The 22,407-nt window shown below is 42.0% G+C and overlaps 1 protein-coding gene across 1 annotated transcript; it reads left to right on the top strand.

Annotated features, from left to right (window-relative positions):
- The first annotated feature begins 6,676 nt into the window (after positions 1-6,676).
- Positions 6,677-21,659, top strand: LOC129188051 (matrix-remodeling-associated protein 5-like). Its single transcript, XM_054788031.1, has 12 exons — positions 6,677-7,041; positions 7,731-7,929; positions 8,078-8,207; positions 9,611-9,852; positions 10,345-10,496; positions 11,171-14,481; positions 15,149-15,290; positions 15,990-16,125; positions 16,233-17,363; positions 17,466-17,673; positions 18,474-18,695; positions 18,787-21,659. Exons 2-12 carry the CDS (start codon positions 7,745-7,747, stop codon positions 20,713-20,715), a joined length of 7,788 nt encoding a protein of 2,595 aa, XP_054644006.1. The 5' UTR covers positions 6,677-7,041; positions 7,731-7,744; the 3' UTR covers positions 20,716-21,659.
- The last annotated feature ends 748 nt before the right edge of the window (positions 21,660-22,407 follow it).

Genomic DNA, 22,407 nt, shown 5'->3' on the forward strand with positions numbered 1-22,407 from the left:
GCATCTTACCAACCAAAATGGCACACAAAAATGTGCAAAATAGGCTATACAGTATTCAGCCACAACAAAGCACACCTGCATTCCTATAAGGAAAAGACTAAAATGATACCTCAGCCTTCACATGAGGAAAAAAGTAAAAATAACTTTCACAGTTAAAAATAATTTATCCTGAAGAAAACTAAACAATGAAATACTCAAAAGACATTTGTATAGAAATACACATTCTACACCAGCCGTACACTGACTACTCAAAAGTATATCCAAGCTTCATTTGTAGTACTCTTCCATGAAAAGATGCACAGTAATAAGATGGTTGAGGTGTGTACTCACTCTTGTCAGATACTGTATATGCAGATATGCCTATTAAGGTCCTTTTCAATATATTTATTATTCTTTAAGATCGTTACGATTGGTCGGTGTATTTACCGACATCTTTTAGCCAACAGTGTGTTCCATCTGATGGCATTTTGGACAAATGTGACGAATTCACACAAATGTATGCAGAGTTTGCAAAACAAAACACAAATTCTTCGTGTACGTTTTGCCTTTGAAAAGTGCTTGTCGGTTGTAAACGGTTGTTTAATGTTCTAACACATTGCACATAGTTTACCCCCGTTCTCCTTCAGAACATTGGGGAACCGTTGAAAGCAATCTATATTTTGTCGGTAAGTAAGAGACGACGAGAGATCATCATCACGCGTCGACGTCTTTGTAAACGAGGAAGTGAGGATGTGGGTGGACGATGCTGGGACACATTTGATTGGTTGGACAGTCCACATGCGCGTTTGAGTGCTACTTAGGGCCAAATCTGATTGTAAAATGACCACAATTGGTCAAAGCGTGCGGAGATCTGCGTGCGGAGTTCCAAGGCCATGCATAATTTGCATGGATTAGTTGAATTTCCTTTAGTTAGCACAAGTTCAACATCTCAACATCTTGGAACGTCTGCTTCACATGTACCGCAGCGAGAGCGAGATTGCAGAAATATTGCACACGTGTATATTAAATCCTGATTTGGGGATTTCCAGGTTCACATAAGTTGTATCCCAACTTATGAAGGTTGAAAAGTCATCATTAGAAATGTGGTGCTGTTTACTCCAAGGCCACCGTTTGTGCCTTCTCCATTGCCAAATACAGTAAATAGCAAATTCTAACTGTTGTAAAAGTCAAGGACAGAAAAGCAGTAGCTCTGCAAGTACTGTACCACCACGGAGCAGTTGTACGTGCTAAAGCAATGATGTCCAAAGTACGGCTCGGGGGCAATATGCGTCCCACAGCTGGTTTTTAAACAATCCGCGGCATAGTCTAAAAATATAGTGAAACTCTGCCCGCATCAGAAGATTACAGAGAGGAATTGGGGCCACACTGAAAAGAAATAAAAATGGTTGTAATGTTAGAAGACATAACACTAAATATTTTTGCTTTGTTTTCTATAACATAGCTCACATGTAGGACAAAGTGGTCACCACCATCCCACTGGATGATTCCTGTATGGGTGATTATGTATGTTGAAGCACGCAGATTTACATTCACAGCTGTAAGATTCCAACATCACTATTTGCCTCATCACCAACACAAATTAAGGTAGACTGTTTGGTTTTTACATTTTACAGTGGTTTACCTTTTTTATATTTTTTTAACACAAGTGAGGAGCATCTATAACATGACTCACTTTAACATTACGCCTTTGTTGTTGAAGTTAAGATGTGAATATAGGGATGCTCCGAACGAACAGCCGAGATTAGTACGGGCCTAAAAATAATTGAATTCATCGGACAAGATGACCAGCCTTTTTCAGTGGTGGCAGACGCCGGGTTATGCTGACTGCTCTCTCACTAAAACCAAACTACTCCTACCTGGAAGTTCTGCCTTGAAGCGCTCTATCAGACAATGTTGTCTCACGTAGAAAGTCTCCTTAAAGAAGATGTCCGTGATAAATTCATTGCCGAGATATTGGATACAGTTAGCCTCAAAATGATTTATTCTAAACTTAAGCCAAAAACTTACCACTTCCACACGGAATGGGAGGAGAACATTTTTTTCACTCTATCATGTCAGACATGATAGAGACTTCATGACTTCATGCAGTGTTAAGGTAATGTAAGGTAATGTCATGTAAGGTAACTGTGTCATTACTGCCACCTAGTGACCACAATACTACATATTACTTGTATTTCAATATGTTACCACAAAACAGCCATCATTTATTAATTCATTTGTTTCTGAAAAACACGATATAGTGAGAGAAGAGTGTAAAATGTGTTTTGTCTAAATGAAGGTGATTTTATGGTTCCTTTTTTCACATCATATAGCCAATAGCAGAGCTGCAGTCAGGTATTCTGGGCCAGAACGTTGAGCCCCTCCTATTTATTTTATAATATTTTGATGGCTCCTGGCAGTCAGGGGCCCTTGGAATTGTGTTAACCTCACTCGTGGACGATCGGCATCGGATTCAGCAGCATAAAACCCTGATCGACGTACTCCTACTTGAATGTTTGATTGAGTTTATTGTAACAGTGGTTAACTTATTTTTACACTTGCATTATCTGGATTGTGTGTGATTTCAAAAGGTTACGCTGTATTTCTAGTTTTTTTTTGTACTTTAAGTGTTGTCCAGGTCCACTTTAAAGGAGACGTGAAGTGAACGTCCAAAAAGTCATCCTGGACAAAACTTCAGGCTCTCATAAGTCAGCTAGAAAGCAGTAACCTTTGACCCACCATGGAGCTTCAAATCAATAATAGGCCACAGTGTCTCGGTCCTGCTGCCCCCACTTGCCCCGAGGCTTAGTACAGGAAACACCCCCGACTTCAGGAGGGGTGGCTGTCATTAAAGTTGTAAATCTTGGAAAGTTGTAGCTGAAAGTTAGGCATTGTTAGTTTATGTTCTCGGCTCTAATTGGACATTAAATACAGCAACTGGGAAGCTGCTAATATACTTTTTAACAGCAAAGTCAGCATTCAAATAAAACTACTGATGTTTATCAAAAGGCCTGAGACTACATCATACGGAGTTTGACAAATGCGACAGTGAATCCTGTCTTAAATACTATGTGGTAATGGTTATGTGTTGTCACTGCTGTGTTGAACCACTTTACAAGAACACAGCCTCAACCTGCTTGTAGCCCGCAGGTCATGAGTAATTCAGCGTCTCACTTCATCTAAGGATAGCTCTCAGCTTCCGTCTTTTTCTGCGCCTTCTATTCCTGTTTTCACTTTTTTTAAATGACCTTGAGAGAAAAGAAGGCAGAGGAAGAGGAGGGCTCGGGTCACATGTTGCATTTCTGTTTCTCTTACCATATGGTATTTTCAGGTGGAACAACACATTAACATAGTAATGGATGACACCATCGTCATGTTTTATGGCAGTGATGTATTTTATGCAGCCAGAGATGACATAGCGCCGTCGCCACCTCCCTTGCCAACATCTTTATTGCTTGCAGCTTTAGTGACAGAATGAGAGCAGACGTAAAATGTATTATAAACGTAAATTACAAGTTTAATAATTGAAGACTTGTGTTACTCAAGGCTTCCTAACGATACATGGATTGAAAAGACTTCCAACTAAATGCTAGAGTGTGTCTGTGGAATTTTTTTGGCCATTTGTGAGTTCAGAGGTGACTGCTTGCTCACTATTTTTGGTCTAGGTCATCCCAAACGTATTTGATGGGCTGGAAGTCAGGCTCTACCACACCATACTCATACTATATATACATACACATACTATATATACACATATATATACACATATGCATATATATATATATATATATATATATATATATACATCCACACACACCAGATACAGTATATATATATATATATACACACACACATGTAATACAAATTATTTCATTTTTAATTTAATTAATGAACATGCTCGCATCTTCATCCGCTGCGCGAGCGCCGCAGCCGTCAAGTTTCCGTATGTGTTTCACAGCGGATGACGATGCGAGCGTGGCAGCCATCTTCATCACTCACACACCAATGGACAGGCAACAGCGTGCATTGATACGACGAAAGACAAAAGTAACGCCGAGAGATTTGTGAGGTCCGATGTTTTCGAGGAGGCATTTTTGTGATGCAAATGTGTTCCTCTTTTGAATGCATGTTGCTTTGAGGAGCCAAACTCTTTACTTAAGTGTCCCCAGCAACTAACCAGAACTACGTTCCTCTTCACCGAAATCCGACCAGAGCTGGGCTCACAGGACCAAGTGGGGAGCAAGCCACTGTCGATGCACTACACTGCTGATGTCATACAACTTCATGTAAATCTGAACTATCCCTGTAAGTACGCAGCCAAGCAAACCATAAGTGCACTGCACGGAGCGCACTGAATGCGCAATTCTGTCTGTCAGCATGTCGTTATTTAGGAGTGCAGTTCTCCTTCCCCCGACGATGAAGGGGCGGCGGCGCACGTGAGCTGACAGGTGCTTGTTGCTGCCGTGTTTCTACAGCGTGGCACAGCTACGGTGGCTGGGAAGTGCAAAACAATCTCACAAAGCTGCTGACAGACTACTTAAACAACATAAGGAGGATTTTACAAACAAAGGGACAGTTTTTCCTGGAGGATACGCGCTTGCACTCATTTTCAAATATAAAGTGTTGAATTTCATACATTAAAAACATTTAAATGGGATATGTCAGTGCCTCACCAGCCACGAACCTGGCCGCACGTCACTGATTTAAACAATAATGGATGTGTGGAGTCATTCTGAGTTGAAATACAAGCTGTACACTGACAACTTGAGAAGGTTTACTGGTTGCTAAAATGAAAGGACGGTACACACTTTTAAGATAGGTGTAAGTTGTCCTTGGGAAACAGACCAGCTCACTAGAATCTGACAAATTCAGTCATTAAGGCCCACAACAGTGTGATGTGAGGACAAACACGGAGTCTCTCTGAAACTGTACATCACACAGCTGCAGTGCAGCATAGGAACTGTCAGCTCGTCATGCATTAACCTCGCCTGCAGAGGCAAGCCTGCTGGAGATGTTGGAAAATAAAAACAGTGCAGAGATTCATCTGAGAATAATTATCTGGTAAAAATGCACAACATCTCCTGTTTAAAGATGTTTGCAGATGTTTCCTCATCTGAGGTGATCAAGCCTCCCAATTCTATAACCACAATCACAAGACATCCTCAGTCCTTCTTCAGATGTGACCTCCTTCTTGCATCTGCTTTCTACCTCTCAATTACAGTTTGCTATAATATTTGACCAGCCGTGACTAAAAAGTCCTCTTGCGTGTAAAATGGGTCTACTGGAAAAGTGAGTGGAGCATGTGAGGGGGGAGGGGGCCCTACTGCGCCCATACAGGAGGCAACAGCTGAGGGACATCAATCTATTTTTGTTCTCCCCTGTAGTGTCTCACAAGGAGGTTGGATCATTATATGGTCGCTCACGATCACGTGACGTCACTCACACATTTAAACTATGCGAAATACACAACAGCTACTCTACACAACATTATACTTGTGGAGCAACGTTGCAGTGACAATTCGCCGACCCAACAAATGAAATCAAAGTCCGTGCTGGTTTTACTCTCAAAGTTCTGCATTACAGAATTGTGGAAGCTATTTTAAGAAATCTTGGGTGCATTCCCGCGTTCCTGCAGGGATTTTAAAATTAAATTATTAAGGCTTTACAAATGAATGAGCAGACCAAAGTTCTATTGGGACTGAATGTAATGTAATTGTGTGTGCGTGTGTCATTAGGAATGGATTTTAAAGTGTCGCTTTTGATTTACGATTCATTTTTGTTTTCATTTAGATATTTATTGCATTACTCAACATGTATTAATATGATAATGTGGACAATATTACTTCATTTTAATTATTGATTATATGTATTTTTCAAAGCATTTAAAATTTTAAAACCCCTATACAAAGTGTTTTTAATATTTTATGAATAAATTGAGTTTTTATAATTGTTTCTAAATACCACTAGTTTCATTGTTCAATCCCAGCACACTATTATTATTTTGTATATGCAAATACAGTATACTTATTTTAATATTCATTTATTATTAATAATATTTTATTGTTATACAGTTTCACTAATTTAAAGAATAATTGTACTGATATACGCAAAATGCTATTTAATTGTTTTGGTTTTTATGTTTTTATCATTAATATTTTTTATTGTGACACTCTTGTTATTTTTGATAAATTATTATGTTAGCTTTTCAAAGCCCTTCAGAAAAATAATGTAAAAATATATTATCTATTCATTTGTATTCATTTAAATATTATTTTAACATATTTTTATAGAAATAGTCGTTCTACCCTTGCACAAAATGCTATTTAATAATTTTGCATATTTATTTATGCATATATTTAGTTTTTAGTTATTTTTTCCATTTGTATTTTTTTTCTGAAAATATTTCTACAAGCTCCGCACATTCCGCTAATTCCTCATATAAAGTATTAGACGGCTATTATTATTTTAGTCATTCAAGGATGAATTGTGTCGTTGTTCTTACAAAACACCACCAAATAAATGCCGGAGAACGTGTCCAACATTGAGGAACACTGCATTTCGTGACGTGAACACGTTCCCACCCATTACAACACGCAGAGAGGGACTCCCATTGAAGAGATACAGTAAAGTCAAGCCCCTCCTTTAAGCGCGAGAGGCTCTCTGCAAGTTTACTTGAGTCCACTCTCCTTTTCCTCACCACATACGCACACGTACATACACACGCACGCACACGCACACACTCATTAGCGGAGGAGTTTCCAGTTTATCCCGGGACGCACAAACACACACCCACACACAGGGAAACCGATGGGATGCTACTAAAAGCGGCTGTGGATCATTTTAATAGACTTTTATTGTGTGTTTTTGTTGTTTCTTTACCTCCGTGACAACTTTGTGTGGACTTTTTAATTCACCAAAGACGGAGCAAATGGGTGACTCAAGTAGGTAACTGCGTTCCAAAAAAACATCCACGCAGTTTTTGGGACTCCAAATACGCATTTGATGGGGAAAATGAATTATTCCGTGTTAGATAAGTCACTCCATTGATTGAAGGACTGTAAGGTAAGCTTTTAACTTTTATTTTCTTTTTTTACACATTGCAATAGTTTATCCAGCTTGCAAACCTTGTTGAAACACAGAGCATAAGTTGGCATAGTGGAATGAATGATTTATATGAGAGCTGACACTGCCAGAGAGCCGGTCACAAAAACTATATACATACACAAGATAATGATAATAATGCACAGCTTGACCTCCAAGTCAGAGAGTGGCTTGTAGTGGTGTTGAACTGCACAAGAGTGACAGTTTTTACTATTTTCACTGCCATTTGACTTTAATCACTAAAAAATGTAGATTGTAAACTGCTCCTTGCACTGCCTTTCTACACTATTGCATACTACAGCCACTACATTGCTGTCATTAACAATAATTGCTATTATTCTTATTATTACTACATCACAGTGTCAATCAAAAGTGGTCATTATCTGTGGTACAGGATTGGATGTCATTTGTTTGTGCAAGTGTACTTAATGATATGCATCGTATGTGCTCTACTTTCTTACAGCAAATTAGTCTAGCAGGCGTGAAGTTGTATTTGGTTTAGGACAGGTGCAATAACAGTAGGCTGTTCCCAAACATGAGGAGGCCATGTGTTGTGCCGCCTCCAAAGCTCCATGCAAATTAAAAAGTGTTTCAATGCCTATCAAATCAAAACAATCACTCCTTTAATGAGGTCTTCATCATCCCATCAGTGCTAACCTTGAAGATGAAGATGTATCACAGTGATGTGTGTATCCTGGCTGCTGCACTCTTGGCCCTCCTGGCCCCCGGGGCCCAGGCTTGTCCCAGGAGCTGTAACTGCTACCAGGCTAGCGAAGTCCACTGTACTTTCCGCTCTCTGCTCACCGTCCCTCCTGGACTGCCTGTACACACACGGCGCATCAACTTGGGGTAACGGCTGTACACAAAGTTTGTCAGATGGTGTATTTTCTTTACTGCGCTAACACAGAGAGGAGGTGCCAAACCACAACAAAGTGGAAGTAAAGAATATTTGTTAGGTTGATGATGAACTGCTTTTTTGTGGGGGCTGCACCTGCAGATTCAACAGCATCAGCAGGATCCAGGACAGCACACTTGCCGGGCTGAAGAGGTTGGAGCTTTTGATGCTGCACAGCAATGTCATCCACAACCTGCCAGATGCACTGTTCCAAGACCTGAAATCACTGCAGGTAAGACGGGACTCCATATGAGGCCGAACATAAGGGCCCTTCAATTCAATACATCGCTATAAATGACTTTGGGCTCTTTTGTTGAACGCAATTGCGATGCTGAATATCAGGAAAATAAGATGCATTCTGTCATACAGTACATTTACTGTGTAGGTCAGGGGTGCCCAAAGTGTGGCCCCGGGGGGCCATTTGCGTCCGCAGCTTGTTTTTCTTTGGCCCGCGGTACATTGTAGAAATGAAATTAAACCAAGAAACCCAGCAAAAATGGAAAAAATAGAGCAACAAGGCAAAATGTAAAGAAAATAAACTGAAATGTTGATATTAATAACTAACGATGAAATAGTTTTGTCTTTAAATATATAAAGCCTTTTTATAAAATTTTGAAATACATAAAAATATCAAAGTGGCCCCTGCATTCTTTGATTTTCAATATGCGGCCGTCGGTGGAAAATGTTTGGACACCCCTGGCGGAGGTGAAGGTTTTTGAAGTTGTAAAAATGAAAAACCAGGAATAAAACACATGTCTTTTTTTTCTTGCCTTAAGCAAAAAGCTACTCAGGGACTCCTGTACTAACACGGCTGTGCTGGGCCATCACCAGCTCTGCTGTTTTAATGACCTTTTTCTTTCAAGATCAAAGAATGTAGAAGGGTGGTGCATGAACCTTCGCATGGGGCACGGGTGTGGTCTGGCCACGTTGGAGTGTGCAAAATTTTAAAAAATAAATAAATAATTCTGGCGTAAATTTTTCGACGTTAACTGTCCATCAACCAGGGAGTAGACTGCTTACTAAAAAACAATAAAACAACACAAAAATGACACTTTTTTTTGACACACAAGATTTTTTTTCCCCACTTTCCAGCCTTGGCTGAGGTTTGCACTCTATATTATAGTCACATTATAGCATTGCTAACACAACAAGTATAACAGCATTTATAACAGCACAGGGTTTTATGTGAATGATGTCTTTATTGGATGCATGCAAGGATGAAATGCAGCTATTGCATAAGACAGTAGTCCATTACGCTCACAGTGGGCATGTTAAAAGAAACCTGAGGGCAAGAGATTTTACCCAAGTCGTTGCTCCTTTCATTTATCAGTAAATGAGGATATATTAGCCGCAGTGTGACAATAGAATCCATTTTTCTGTATGCTGACATCGTCACGTTGTACAATTGTCAGCAGCTGGATCTTTTCCACTTGCTGAAGCCCCCGGGGAGATGATTTATCCTCAAGTTGCACAGAAAATCCACAATGTGTTTTTCATCATCGTGCACCCTCTTGAATTATTGTCAGCTCTTCCCAGGAGCTGACAATGGACACTGGAAGAGCAAGAGTCACAGTCCTTGGTTTAAAATGCAAACTTCTTGTACTGTCATTTAATATCACCATTGCTCCACCACAGATACTAAAATTGAGCTACAACAAGCTGACAGAGATCCCTTCATCCCAGACCTTCTCTGGCCTGACCTCGCTACTGCGTCTGTACTTGGATCACAACCACCTCCAGTACATCCACCCTCGGGCGTTGCTCCAGCTGCCAAGCCTCCGTTTGCTCCGTCTGCAAGGGAACAGGCTGCATCAGCTTCATCCCCAAGCTCTGTGCACAGTTTCCCTACTCAACACATACTACTTTTCCACACTCAGGTCGGTCGCAATCCACAATTAGCTTTGTTTGACTGCAAAGTCTGATATTTGCACGAAAACACAATAAATCATATTTGTAGCTTTTCTTGCCACATCACACTCCCACTTGCCCTTAGATCCTCTCTGATTTACAGTATGCTCCATTCAAGACTGTTGGAAAGTTGGGAACATCCCATTGAGGTCCCACCTCAAAGCATTCCAGTCAAATGTAAACAAAAAACATTTAGGATAGCTTTGTTTGTCAAGAGACAATTTATTTCCAGCAACAGTTTTTGTTAAATGTAGAGCCATTGCCATTGTGTTGTGACACCAAACATCTTGGTTAAGTCGGGTTACATTGACTTGCTCGGACTTTGCAAATGCTCTGACTTCAGGTGGTGTTCCATTGCACTTTTTCCCAAGTCTGGCCTTATTGTTGCTAACTGCAGCATTACGGTCTTTCATCTTCCTTGCTGACAAACTGTAAATCTTAACGCATTTTCCCCTCTGTAGGCACTTAGATTTGTCCAACAACAGTCTAAGCACCCTCCCCAGGACCACCTTTCAGACTGCTCCCATGCTGGAAACAGTAGCGCTGCAGGCCAATCCCTGGAGCTGCGACTGCAGGATGAGTTGGTTCCCCACCTGGCATTTTGCTCACCAAGGTTACTATTGTGCACTCGATAGAATGTTTTGAGTTTCCTCTTGCGTGTTGTCCTTCAATAATGGCCATTTCTTATGCTAGTAAAATTAAAATAAATCTGAGGGGATAGAAATGGCAAGGATTACCATCAGGAATGCAGATAGACACGTGAGTGTCACTTTCTGACTGATTGATGAGCCTGTAATACGCTTTGTAACTTGATGTATGTATTGCATTTACATTTAAATATATCAGATGGCATTTTTGCATACTTTGACATTCTTCCATCTGATTCAAATCAAGCTCCCCGTTTCCTCTCATATGCTGAATCTCTGGTTTAGTTCAGGCTTTCATGAGGATTCAAAAGAAGACAAGAATTTGAAATGTCTCTCCTTGACATGCTAGACTTAACCTCCCATAACTAACACATATTGGCAGCATTGTGTGCATGGCTGTTGAAACAAAGGCTAATGCTTGCCGTGGAATAATTAGGTTTTGCATATTTATGATTTATGAGCAGATTAAGTAACCATATCGAATTACTAAGTGATATGAAGTGTAATTAATAGTACAGAAGAGCGTGCATGCTAAATCTGGCATTAATGACACGCACAGACAGATGAAATGTGCACATTATCATATAATGGAAAAAGGGATAACTTTCTCTCATCTGTTTTTGTCTGTCTTTTCAACTAGAATTATTGAAATGTTCCGGAGGTCCTCAATGTCCAATATGTGAATCACCAAGTGCCCTTCAAGGTCAAAGCTTGCTTGAACAGAAAGATCTGACCTGCACTTCCCCTGTGATTACCCTGCGAGGAGAAGAAACACATTCTGAAGTAGAAGTCAGTGAAATCCAATCGGCTGAATTGTTCAGAAACCCTTTAGGCAATGCTTCCCTTGGCCTGTCGGACCAACAGGGGAACAGTGTCGAACTGCGCTGCAACATCACTCGCTCGGCGGACTCCCAGAATGAATTTCCTGCCCCGGACCTCTCCTTTCCCTCCTCTTCTCCTGTCGCCTTGGCATTGTCTCTCACTCTGGAATGCCCCATGGAAAGAGAGAGCTATGACAGTCTTTGGAGGATCCTGGCTTACTATAGTGAGACTGCAGTGCACCTTGAGAGGGAAATCATGTTGAATAAACCTCCAGAGCTGGCATACCGCTACAGGCAGACAACAGAGACAGAGGGTTATTATAATACTGGAGTCAAAGCCACTGTCCAAACAGGACCACACTGGTTAATGCAGCAGGCAATCGGAATTCAGCTTAACAGAGCACAGTCTAGCCGGCACACAGTCAGCCTTATATACTCCACAAGGGTTTCCACTCGTCCTGACCCCACGGCAGATACAGCATCATCTGACACTGCTTCTCACCCATGGGTACTCATCTCAACTAACCATACCACCACAGCACTAGCAGCTATTGCAGGTTCTAGGCTGGAGCTCTCCTGCCCTCTTCTAAGTTCTGGTAATCCCCAAGTACATTGGATTCTCCCAGATGGATCAAAACTTATTTCCCCTTCCAGTAGTCAAGATGATCGGATTCAAGCATCTGGCACTGGGCTCCTGTTGCAGAAGGTGGAACTCTCGAATGCAGGGATTTACTATTGTTTAGCCAAGGCTGGAACTGATTCAGATGTTCTCCCTCTGCGCCTAATAGTTGAGGAGTCCTCTGCCCCGCCAACAGGCGAGCAAGTTGGACCTCCTGTCACAGGAGCAGCTGGGCAGCCTGTCAGTCTATCTTGCAAGGTATCTGGTTCACCAGAACCACACACAAGTTGGGTGTTACCAGGTGGGAATATAGTTTGGAAGGGATTAGCAGTATCAGATGGACTTATGATGCAATCAAATGGGAGTCTATTTCTTTCTAACCCCTCTCTGAGAGATGCCGGTCAATACCGTTGTGTTGCTGTTAACCAGTATGGTAGTGCCTCCTTGTCCATGGACCTAAAAATAAACCTACGGAAGCCTCTGTCACTTGGCGATGTTCCAGTGGGGCCACAGTCAGCCTCCGGACGATCAACAAAGATACGAGCACCGTTATTACATCCAATAGAGGAAGGATCAGGGGATGAAGTAGAAGACGAAAAAGAGAAAACTACTGTAGTCAATAGGAGTCATCCAAGACCTATTCAACATACTTCAAAGAGACGACTTCAAGCTGGTAAATCCCTAAGACGAGGGTCTTTGAGAGAAGGTTCCTTGAGGAGAGGAGGGAGGCCCCTATCACCTGAGCAGAGAAGAAATCGCTATGAGAATAGGCCTAGAATCACCACAAACAAACAAAAAATAGACCCTCAAAAATGGGCTGACCTACTGGCAAAGATACGTCAGAAGACTACACTCACGAACAACAGTGAGGATATCACAACAGAAAATCCCACAGCAAAATCATTGAGAGGAGAAGAAAACACAGAAAGAATTGAGGATGGCGATGACACAGGGAGGGAAGGAGCAGACGGACCAGAAATGGAAGGGTCGTCAGTTGATGATGCTATTCTGCGAGAGGAAAGTCTACAGCCTATTTATCCCACTCAGGCAATAGAAGACGCAACACAAGTGGAAACTAGGACACAAACAGTCTATGAGAGACATACAAACAATGGGCCCTTGAAAACACAGACATATGAGAATGAGGCTGCAACACAGCTCCACGAAACAACACAGACAAATCCAGTCACCTTAACACCAAACTTTGGAACTAATGAAATTGACCCAGATCCAGCTGGAGGAGAGCAACAGGAAGCAAACCCCACCTCCTCGATAGTCAGACTTTCAAAACCACAGAGGGGATTCATGCCTAATTTAGTTCCAAAAACACGGCCTCAAAGCCCATGGAACTCTCGCAGGAGGATCGGACAGCGGAGGCGAGTCATCGGCAGGCCAAGGGGGCGACCTATGACACCCTTTCAACCTCTGCCTGATTCTCCAAAACATAGCACCACTGTCACTCTAGTGACAAAATTCACCACATCGCTACCTACTATGGAGAAAGAGATTACCGGTACTCAAATTAAAACTACTTCTTCTCCAAAACTTAAGATTGTAAATTCTGCAACTCCTTCTATTTCAACCACTCTTGGTATCACCCTTTCAACAGCCAACTTGCCCTCACCGACTCTCTCCGCCCCGACTTCATTGCCTCACATTGACACAGAGACACATACAGACATGATGACTCATTCAGGCAACACAACTAACAGTGCAAAGTCACAATCACCGGTAACCGATGACTCTCACGATGAGCACACAAAAACACGAAACACCTCAAGCATACATGATGATGAATCCCCGGGAAAAAGTGGTGAAGGGCTGGAAACAAAGGTTGATGTTGGACGGAATGTGTCTCAATTCTCTACTACTCTCCTGACCACGCTATCCTCCACTGTTTCCTTGACAACTCCTTCAATCAGTTCCACAAATAATTATGTTACCAGTGGTACTGGTGTTGCAGCTCTAGATGACAAACTTTCAACATTGAGGACATTTACCCCGATGACTGAATATTTTAGTCCATCGACAATGTCTCCCATGACTACCCCTGTATATACCACTACCAAACATGCCACGTCTTCAACTCTTACATCTACTGCTCCCATTTATTCTTCCACTACCCTCCCCCCGACCACTCCTTTCAGTGGTACAGATACAGCAGATCCATTCCAAGATAATCCCCAAATGAATTTAGTTAGCACTCCCACTTCAAAAACTAGCACTTCTATTTCTGGTGCTTCCTCTACCAAAATTACATTAACTACAACCAGGGCAACTACACGCAGTGCATCCTCTGCTTCCACCACAACAATAACTTCAAGCACTGCTACGTCATCTAGAGAGAGGCCAAGCATCGGCCAGGTCAACCCCCAAGGGAGGCCTGTGTCTGGCACTTCGAACCAGAGTCGACCCCCAACTGACTGGAGAAACCCTGGAGCTAATTTCATTCCAGATTCACACAGCAGCAGGCCACAGTGGTCTCCATCTCCTCTTCCTGCCTCCCCACGGGTGAGTCTTAATGGATTTTTTTTTTTTTTTAAAGAGTATTTAAGCCAAATGTGTCGTAAAACCAACACATACGACAGTAAGACCACTAACAAAGCTAAAAACACTTTGCTTTAATTTGAACAAACTAAATTATTTACAAATCTCTGTGGTCTTTTCAGTCATTTAGAAAGTTTGACATTTCTTTAAGGGCATACTTAAAATGTAGATTAAAGCTTTGGCATTGGCACAGAAAACAGTTATAAGCATACACACACACCCAAATGTGCAAGCCAAGGGGAAAAAAGCTTAGCAGAAAATGCATAATAGATCTGAAAATAGTCTAATCTGTGATCACATGACCTGCTATTAAACCTAAGGGATGTTTATGGCAGTTCTTCAATTTCTGGGTTTTTTCAGTACACTGTCAGTAAGAAGAGATGAAAAACACATGCTCCATTACAACAGCATTATGCATCGTCAGAATCTAATCCCATGGGATTTATTGCAATGAGACTTTAATTCATTTACAAAGCTGTGCAATCCAAAATGATGAACCCCTCACAGATGAGGAACTTTTAATCTGAACCAAAAGTAATTTTATATCAAACATTTGCATTGCAATGACACCCTTTTGTATCATGCTAGTACATTTTAATCTTTTATGTGATTACAAAAATATTGTTGCCAGGCACCAGTTTTAAGATCCAGGCCAAAGATTGCTGACCCACACATCAGAACCGTGTCATTCCCAGCAGAAAGCATTGCAAGACTAGCTTGTGAGGCTCAAGGACAACCGAAACCCTCCATCACATGGACCAAGGTCGCCACAGGTAGGCAGATGTAGACACATTTGATTCAACATATACGTACATAGTGTACGTATTGTCAAGAGACAAAACACACATTACATTAACAGTACATGGAAATGAGGCCTCAAAGTCTTATCTTAAATTTAGATGTATGCCCAACATCTACCTGCAAGATGGATGACTGATTTGTGTACTGAATTATAAACTCAGCAATACTGTATGGACCTACTTAGAACATACAAACCAACAATAGCTTTTCCATTTCTGGAAACTAATTTCAATTTCATCTGTATGTATACAGCTAGAGATTTTGACACAGACATAGAATAAATAAACAATAGCTTGCAGTCACACACATACAAGGAATATACATAGGACACTCATACTGAACATGTAGGATATACCATATGGGAAAGACACAATGCAGTATTGTGCAAAAGTCTTAGTCCACCACTAGCTGTTTTTTTAATGAATTTTGTCATTTCCTTCGTCAGCTGGAAAACAGGAAATAGTAAGACGAGACAGTCAACAGAATTACACAAACACGTTGCTAAAAACAAAGCTAATGATGGCCTAAGACTTTTGCAGATCTGGAAAATATTAAGTACTACATAATTAACTCAAAATTTGTTTTCATAAATTAGTGTCCATCTCTTGTTTAATTTCTTTATGCATCTGTTGCCCTTACTGATGGTTTGTCTGTTGGTTTCTGTTTCTTAGGAGCAGTCATGTCAGTCCATTCCAGGTCTCAGCGGTTTGAAGTACTACCAAATGGCACTCTTGTCATCCAAAATGTTCAGCTACAAGACAGGGGCACGTACATCTGCAGCGCACACAGCTTCCTAGGGCGCGACAGGTGAGAATTATAAGTTCTGAATGCAAATTATAGAGACTTTATGACGACCTTATGAGGCTATTTAAACCTTTGCACACGAAGGATGTTGTTTTGTTTTGTTTTTAAAGGCTGCTAACCACCCTGGAAGTATGGTCACGTCCCCCTCGAATGCTGATGGTGGGCTATCAAGAATCCACTGTCCATCAAGGTGGAGAGGTCGACCTGGAATGCCAAGCTAGTGGTGTCCCGACTCCTCTGCTCTCTTGGGTTCTTCCGGATCGCTCCGTCCTGACCTTCACTGCCAACTTGAGCAATCGAATCAGTATGGACCCAAATGGAACCCTTCATATTTCATTAACTTTACCAAGTGATCGCGGGGTATATCGTTGTGTGGCCTCCAACTCAGCCGGTGCCGCCAGTGCTTCTATTCGGTTGCACGTATCGTCGTTGCCCCCGGTGATGCAGCAACCCAGAGAGGAACGCCTTCTCTTGGCTCCAGGGAGACCTCTTTATGCACACTGCTCCGCTAGAGGCGCCCCACCACCAACTTTAAGATGGCGTATTCCAGATGGGGCTCAAGTTCGGCCATCCCAGTTTCTCCATGGCAACCTTTTTGTCTTGCCAAACGGGACACTACATATCCGAAAAGTGGGGCCTAAGGATGCTGGGATTTATGAATGCACATCCACTAATGCAGTTGGAACTGAAACGAGGACTGTAAGAGTAGAAATTAAAGAGGAAACCGATGGAGAGAAAAGAGTTGTATGGACAAGTGATACATCCTCTCTAGTGAAAAACAGTTCTTCGTCCCTTCCCAGCTACCATTCAAAGCCGCCTGATTCTGCTCACCCGACCCCTCTCTCACCTTCTCATGGATCCAGGAAAGGGCCAGGAACGGGCTCAAAATCCTCACCTTACCCTCACCAGCTCACTTCTGCAGAGTCAGCCTCAAAGATCAATAGGACAGTCGTCACCTCCCCCTCACTGCTGACTAATTTGACAAAAACCTCAGTGGCTACCCATAACACCACACTGTCCTTTGGATTTGCAAACATATCTGAAAAAGTCAGCGCTTCAGTCGTGTTACAGTCCATGCCCGTCTCTCCATTCAGCAAAGCCCGAATTGTCTCCAGCTCGCCCTCCACCACTACTGTGTCCTATGGGGAGAAACTGCAGCTGCACTGCTCTGTAACGGGCAACCCGTCCCCAATTATTATTTGGAGGACACCCAGCAGGAAATTGATCGACATGCATTTTAGGTATTCCATGGTTGAAATGATTTAATGGATGAGTAATATGATTATTTGGCAGCATTATGTCTCACACTATATCTTTGTTTTTCATACATGTTTCAACTGAAGTTTCGACAGACGTCTGAAGGTGCACCCAAATGGCACACTGTCGGTCCAGTCAGTGACAGAGCGGGACATTGGAGACTACCTTTGCATTGCACGTAACAAGGTTGCAGATGATTATCGTCTCTTGCGTGTTTCTGTGGTTGTCAAGCCTGCAAAAATTGAGCACAAGCTGCCTCTCAATCAGATGGTCTCGTTTGGGAAGGCATTGAAGGTAACTTACAAATCAAATTAGGTGTTTGATCCTACCATGCTACACCAGATTTAAACTTTGTCTGTCATGTTTGCAACATCTGTAGAGATTTCTTTTTAGAAATCTACACTCAAATGACCATTCTCAAACTTTTAGGGATTTAAGGGATTATTTATCAAGTGTCAAAGCAAGAAAGCTAGTGGTGGATTTTAAGCAGTAGCAAACGTGAGATTTCCAAGGTGGCTGAGGTCAATGATTTAATCAGTATATGTCTTAAACCAATCTTCTAACTTTCAGGGATTAGGAAACATGAACTCTATTCAATTTCAGTTATATCAGATGTAAGATACTTCCGATATCATGGGTGAATGTCAGCACTGGGGGGTGGGTGGGTGAGGTGGGATTTAGAGAGGCTATTTTGGTGTCTCCTCTGCTAGATTTCCATTTTCTTGAAGGTAATGATATTTATTTCCTTTTCACTAAGAAAGTGTTTCCAATTCGTGCAGTATGTCGCACTGATTCATCAGTCAGCAGCTTTCATGGATGACAATGAATATTTAAAAGCTGTTAATGCTAATGTCAAAGCTTAATGAGAAACATGAGGGGGTGTGCAAGGGAGGACACCAGCTTACTGCAGTAATTTGTTACTCCTCCACTGCTTATTCTGTTTACATGTATGTGTAGTGAATTGTGTAGGTTGTGTTTTCCAGTGCAAATGTTTCAAATATGTTTTTACAAATGCCCCTGCAATTGATTACCCTTTCAGAAAATGTCTTTTGCTTATTAGTTCCCATTTTAAACAATGATTCTGGTTCTCGTAGGTGGACTGTTTGGCCTCAGGTCGACCTGACCCAGCTGTGAGTTGGAGTCTACCAGATGGAACAATGGTAAACAGTGTGTTGCAGGGGGCAGATAGACCAGGGCGGGCGCGAAGGCTAATCGTCTTCGATAATGGAACACTGCTGCTTCCAGCAGTGGGCATGGGAGAGGAAGGGGAGTACACCTGTTATGCTGAGAATCAAGGAGGTCAAGATACCATGAAGGTAAAGGCAAAGTTGAATACAGAGAAACTCTTACAATTATTCACATTCAATTTGTTTTAACTTTTTCTTGTTTCAAACTTTTTCCCTGAAGGTAAATGTCAAGGTTATGACAAGATCTCCACCAGCCTTCAATGATGACAGAAGCTATCAAGTCATTAAATTACGTCAGGGGGCAACAGCCACCATTCGCTGCCAGGCCATGGGTGATCCCCCACCAACTGTGACCTGGTTCTCTCCAGCACGTCGTGCCATTCCAGCTAGTTCTGGTTTTTACTCTGACCGGGTTGCGGTGACTTCAGGAGGAACTCTGGAGATTCGTCTGGCCCAGAAGACTGACGCAGGAAACTATACATGCCAAGCAAGCAACTCAGCAGGGAAGAAAAGCATGGTAGTGGGCCTTGAGGTGGAGGTCCCTAGTCATGGAAACAATGCCTTTAGTGATAACAATGGTCGTATAAGAGCAAGCAGTGGAATTAACAAAGCAACCAGTGGTCTTGATTCTGAAAATGGATTCAAAAGGCCTACCAGTGGAATAACAACACAGCTCAGTCGCGTCATCAGCATAGGTGTGAGCAGTGGTGGAAATGTAGGCATAAAAGCAGACAACAGTGGAATCATAAATAGAAATGCACCTGTAACTTTAATTAGGGAAACAACGACAAGAAACAGTTCGAGCTCAGTTGGAGGAAGAAGTGTTGGAAGCAATCTTGGGGCTGGCAGCAATGAAGTCGCAGATGGAAAGTCTAACACTGATGCAAACCCCAGTAGAGACAGCAGCAAGATAAGCAGCATTTCAAGAAATGGAGTGTTTGTAAGCAGTACTGCTAATCATAGTGGTAGAGGAACCCTTAGCACAAGCAGGACCAATAGCAACTCAGGAATGAACGATAAAAACAGGAACAATGGAGGTGCAGGTGCTGCTGGCACAGGTACTGGGAGCTCCCCAAATAAACTTGTGGGTGTGGTAACAACAGCGAAGCAGTTAGTAATGAAAGGCCAAACTGTTCTTTTGCCATGTCCATCTCATGGTTCCCCACCCTTAACCTGGTATCTGCCTGGTAATGGTGTCCTGCCAGCCCCGTACTACGGAAGCCGGCTCACGGTACACAGAAATGGCTCCTTGGAGCTGCGGGGAGCTCGCGTGAGCGATAGTGGGACCTTGGTGTGCGTAGTGAGAGGGGACAAAGGAGAAACAAGAATTCAGGTCGAGCTGGCGGTCACTGAGCCACAAGAAGTGTCTAGATCAACTTCGTCTGCGGTACCTCGCTCAAGAGCCCCAATACAAGCCTCTGAATCAAGGCCATTATTGCCAGAGTTGCCTCTCCGAATTACTGTTCCTCCAAAGCCTTTGCAACGTGGGCCATCTTTGCTTGCAGACCGTGATCCAGTTGGTCCTCCCGCACCCCTGGCTGTTTCAGCACCAGCTGTGAGCACCCAAACTGCTTCTTTGATGAGCATTATAAATGGAGAAACTCTTCGTCTAGCCTGCTCTCTTTCTCAAGCCTCAAAGCACACCCAGGACTCCCTTTCTTGGACTTTTCCCAACGGCAAGGTGGTGTCCAGGGGTGACAGTGGCGACTCTGGCCGGTACTTTGTCCAAGAGGATGGGACGCTGGTTGTGCAACAGACATCTGTGTTTGACAGAGGCACCTATACCTGCAGATCCACCAGCCACGATTCCTCCTCCGTTTCAGTTGTCACAGTTCCTGTCATAATCATTGCCTATCCGCCACGCATCACAACAGGCCCCTCGCCTGTGACCTACACACGTCCTGGTGTCGCCGTGGAGCTGCCCTGCCTCACCATAGCAACTCCCCGGGCAATGGTTACCTGGGAAACACCAGACATGACACAGCTGAGGGTGATGGGCCAAGCTCGTATCTATGGTAACCGTTATCTCAGTCCCCGAGGTTCTTTGGTGATACAGAATCCCTCAAGTAGGGACACAGGATTTTACAGGTGCACAGCCAAAAATGTGATAGGAGTGGACACCAAGACGACATACCTGCATGTTATATAATGCGGTGAAGAATACTGACACAGCACCACTGTCATTGACTGATGTAATATTAACTCAATGCCCAAAGCAACTGCAAAGCTCTGTTAAGATACTGTTGATGTTTAGAAAAGACTACAGTAATATAGTGTGTGGTATTTTTTTTGCTTCACGTCGAAATAATATTCAATGTTTTGTATCAGGCTAGTCAAGATTCTTTGTTTATGCATTTGATTCTAGTAAGCATTTACCATATGTGCCTTGTCTTTATGATAGGGCTAACACACGTTTCAAAATGGTGCTCAAGTTGCAGGTATTTATGATTTTACAACACTGCGTTTCTTTCCGGGCTCCTGCATAGGAATCAAGATCTGCTCCGATTTGGAATACTGCCACTGAAGGATTATTTTTGCACAGTTTCTAACTTAGTAACTGCCAAATTTGAGCAAGTAAAAGTTCAAACATAATGCTTCGCTGGTTACACATTCTGAATTAGTTTTTAATTTTGCATTCAACAACAGTACAAACATGTTATATGATTGTGATTGTTTTAACATACTTTTTGTCTGCACCTTTACAGAATTAACAAGGCTGCATGAGATACAATTTGAAGGCATTTAAATTTGTTTGCAAGACAAAATGCATCTTTGTAATGATTTCAACAATTAAGATTACATAATTATTTTATTCCAGGTATGTGCACAAAAATAGCAGCTAGTAACGACCTATTTTAATTTCTTTCATGTTAAATTATTGCTCTTGTAAAGACTGTTTCCCTGTGAGAAAGTATATTATGTATGTTGAACCTGTCGAGCAACATTGAAGTCTTATTCTATTTTTTACACACATTCAATTTAATAATAAACTGGAAACTGGTTTTAACCATTTTGTTGAGTTTATTATAAAGAAACGACTTGTTCATTTTAAACTCAGCTGTTGAACAAGTAAAGCGGTTTTGTCCTGCAGGCGGGACACATGATGATGACATCATATTCTTTTCACTGGAAACTGCAATAAAACTCTCATGAGCCTGCAGCGCCAGCAGAAAGACTCCACACTCCTTGTCCTCTCTCAGATCCCCAGCAAATTACTCCGCTTCAAAGTATACATGATAACAGGATGACACAATTAATGATTGACTGACATGTACAAGATTGCTAAACATACATAAACAACTAAATGTTATTGACTTGAGTTATACCAACATCAAATTTGTTGGCCATGCTAATTAAAAACATTGACATCCACCACCCAGTTAAGCATACTTGGACTTTGTGGTGCAAAGTTGATGAGGCCCATTGTGTAAAGACCTAACATGTTTCCAATTAAGTCCTTATGATTTCGTAATCCCTTTCACCGTGGTCCACATGTACGCACAACAACAACAAACAAATCATTGAGTTTAGAGGCACCCACGTAAGAAGTAGAGACAATACAATCAGTCACGCATACAATAGCAATTGGGCATGGCAATCCATCAAAGTGTGAGGCTCGGGGGAGGCGCGGCAGCTCGAGAAAATAAAGAAAAGAATAAGAAAGAAAACGGTTTTAATCCCGCTCAAATAATTTCAACTTCAAAGCAAAATGGATCGATTTTTAGTTCCTACCGTGAGTGGGGCGGCAATATGGGACAAGTAAAAACTGTTTAACAAGGGCAGATATTTAGATGATTTGCATACAACTTTAAAGAAGGACTATGAAAAGTCCTTAAAGGGA

This window comes from Dunckerocampus dactyliophorus, chromosome 9, assembly GCF_027744805.1.
Source record: "Dunckerocampus dactyliophorus isolate RoL2022-P2 chromosome 9, RoL_Ddac_1.1, whole genome shotgun sequence".
Taxonomy (NCBI): domain Eukaryota; kingdom Metazoa; phylum Chordata; class Actinopteri; order Syngnathiformes; family Syngnathidae; genus Dunckerocampus; species Dunckerocampus dactyliophorus.

What these genes read in the sequence shown, in the direction of transcription:
- LOC129188051 (XM_054788031.1), top strand. Translation starts at nt 7,745, where the DNA reads ATGAAGATGTATCACAGTGATGTGTGTATCCTGGCTGCTGCACTCTTG. An exon ending in ATGGACCAAGGTCGCCACAG is followed by an intron (nt 15,291 to 15,989) that starts GTAGGCAGATGT and finishes TCTGTTTCTTAG; the next exon opens with GAGCAGTCATGTCAGTCCAT. An exon ending in CGTTTGGGAAGGCATTGAAG is followed by an intron (nt 17,674 to 18,473) that starts GTAACTTACAAA and finishes TGGTTCTCGTAG; the next exon opens with GTGGACTGTTTGGCCTCAGG.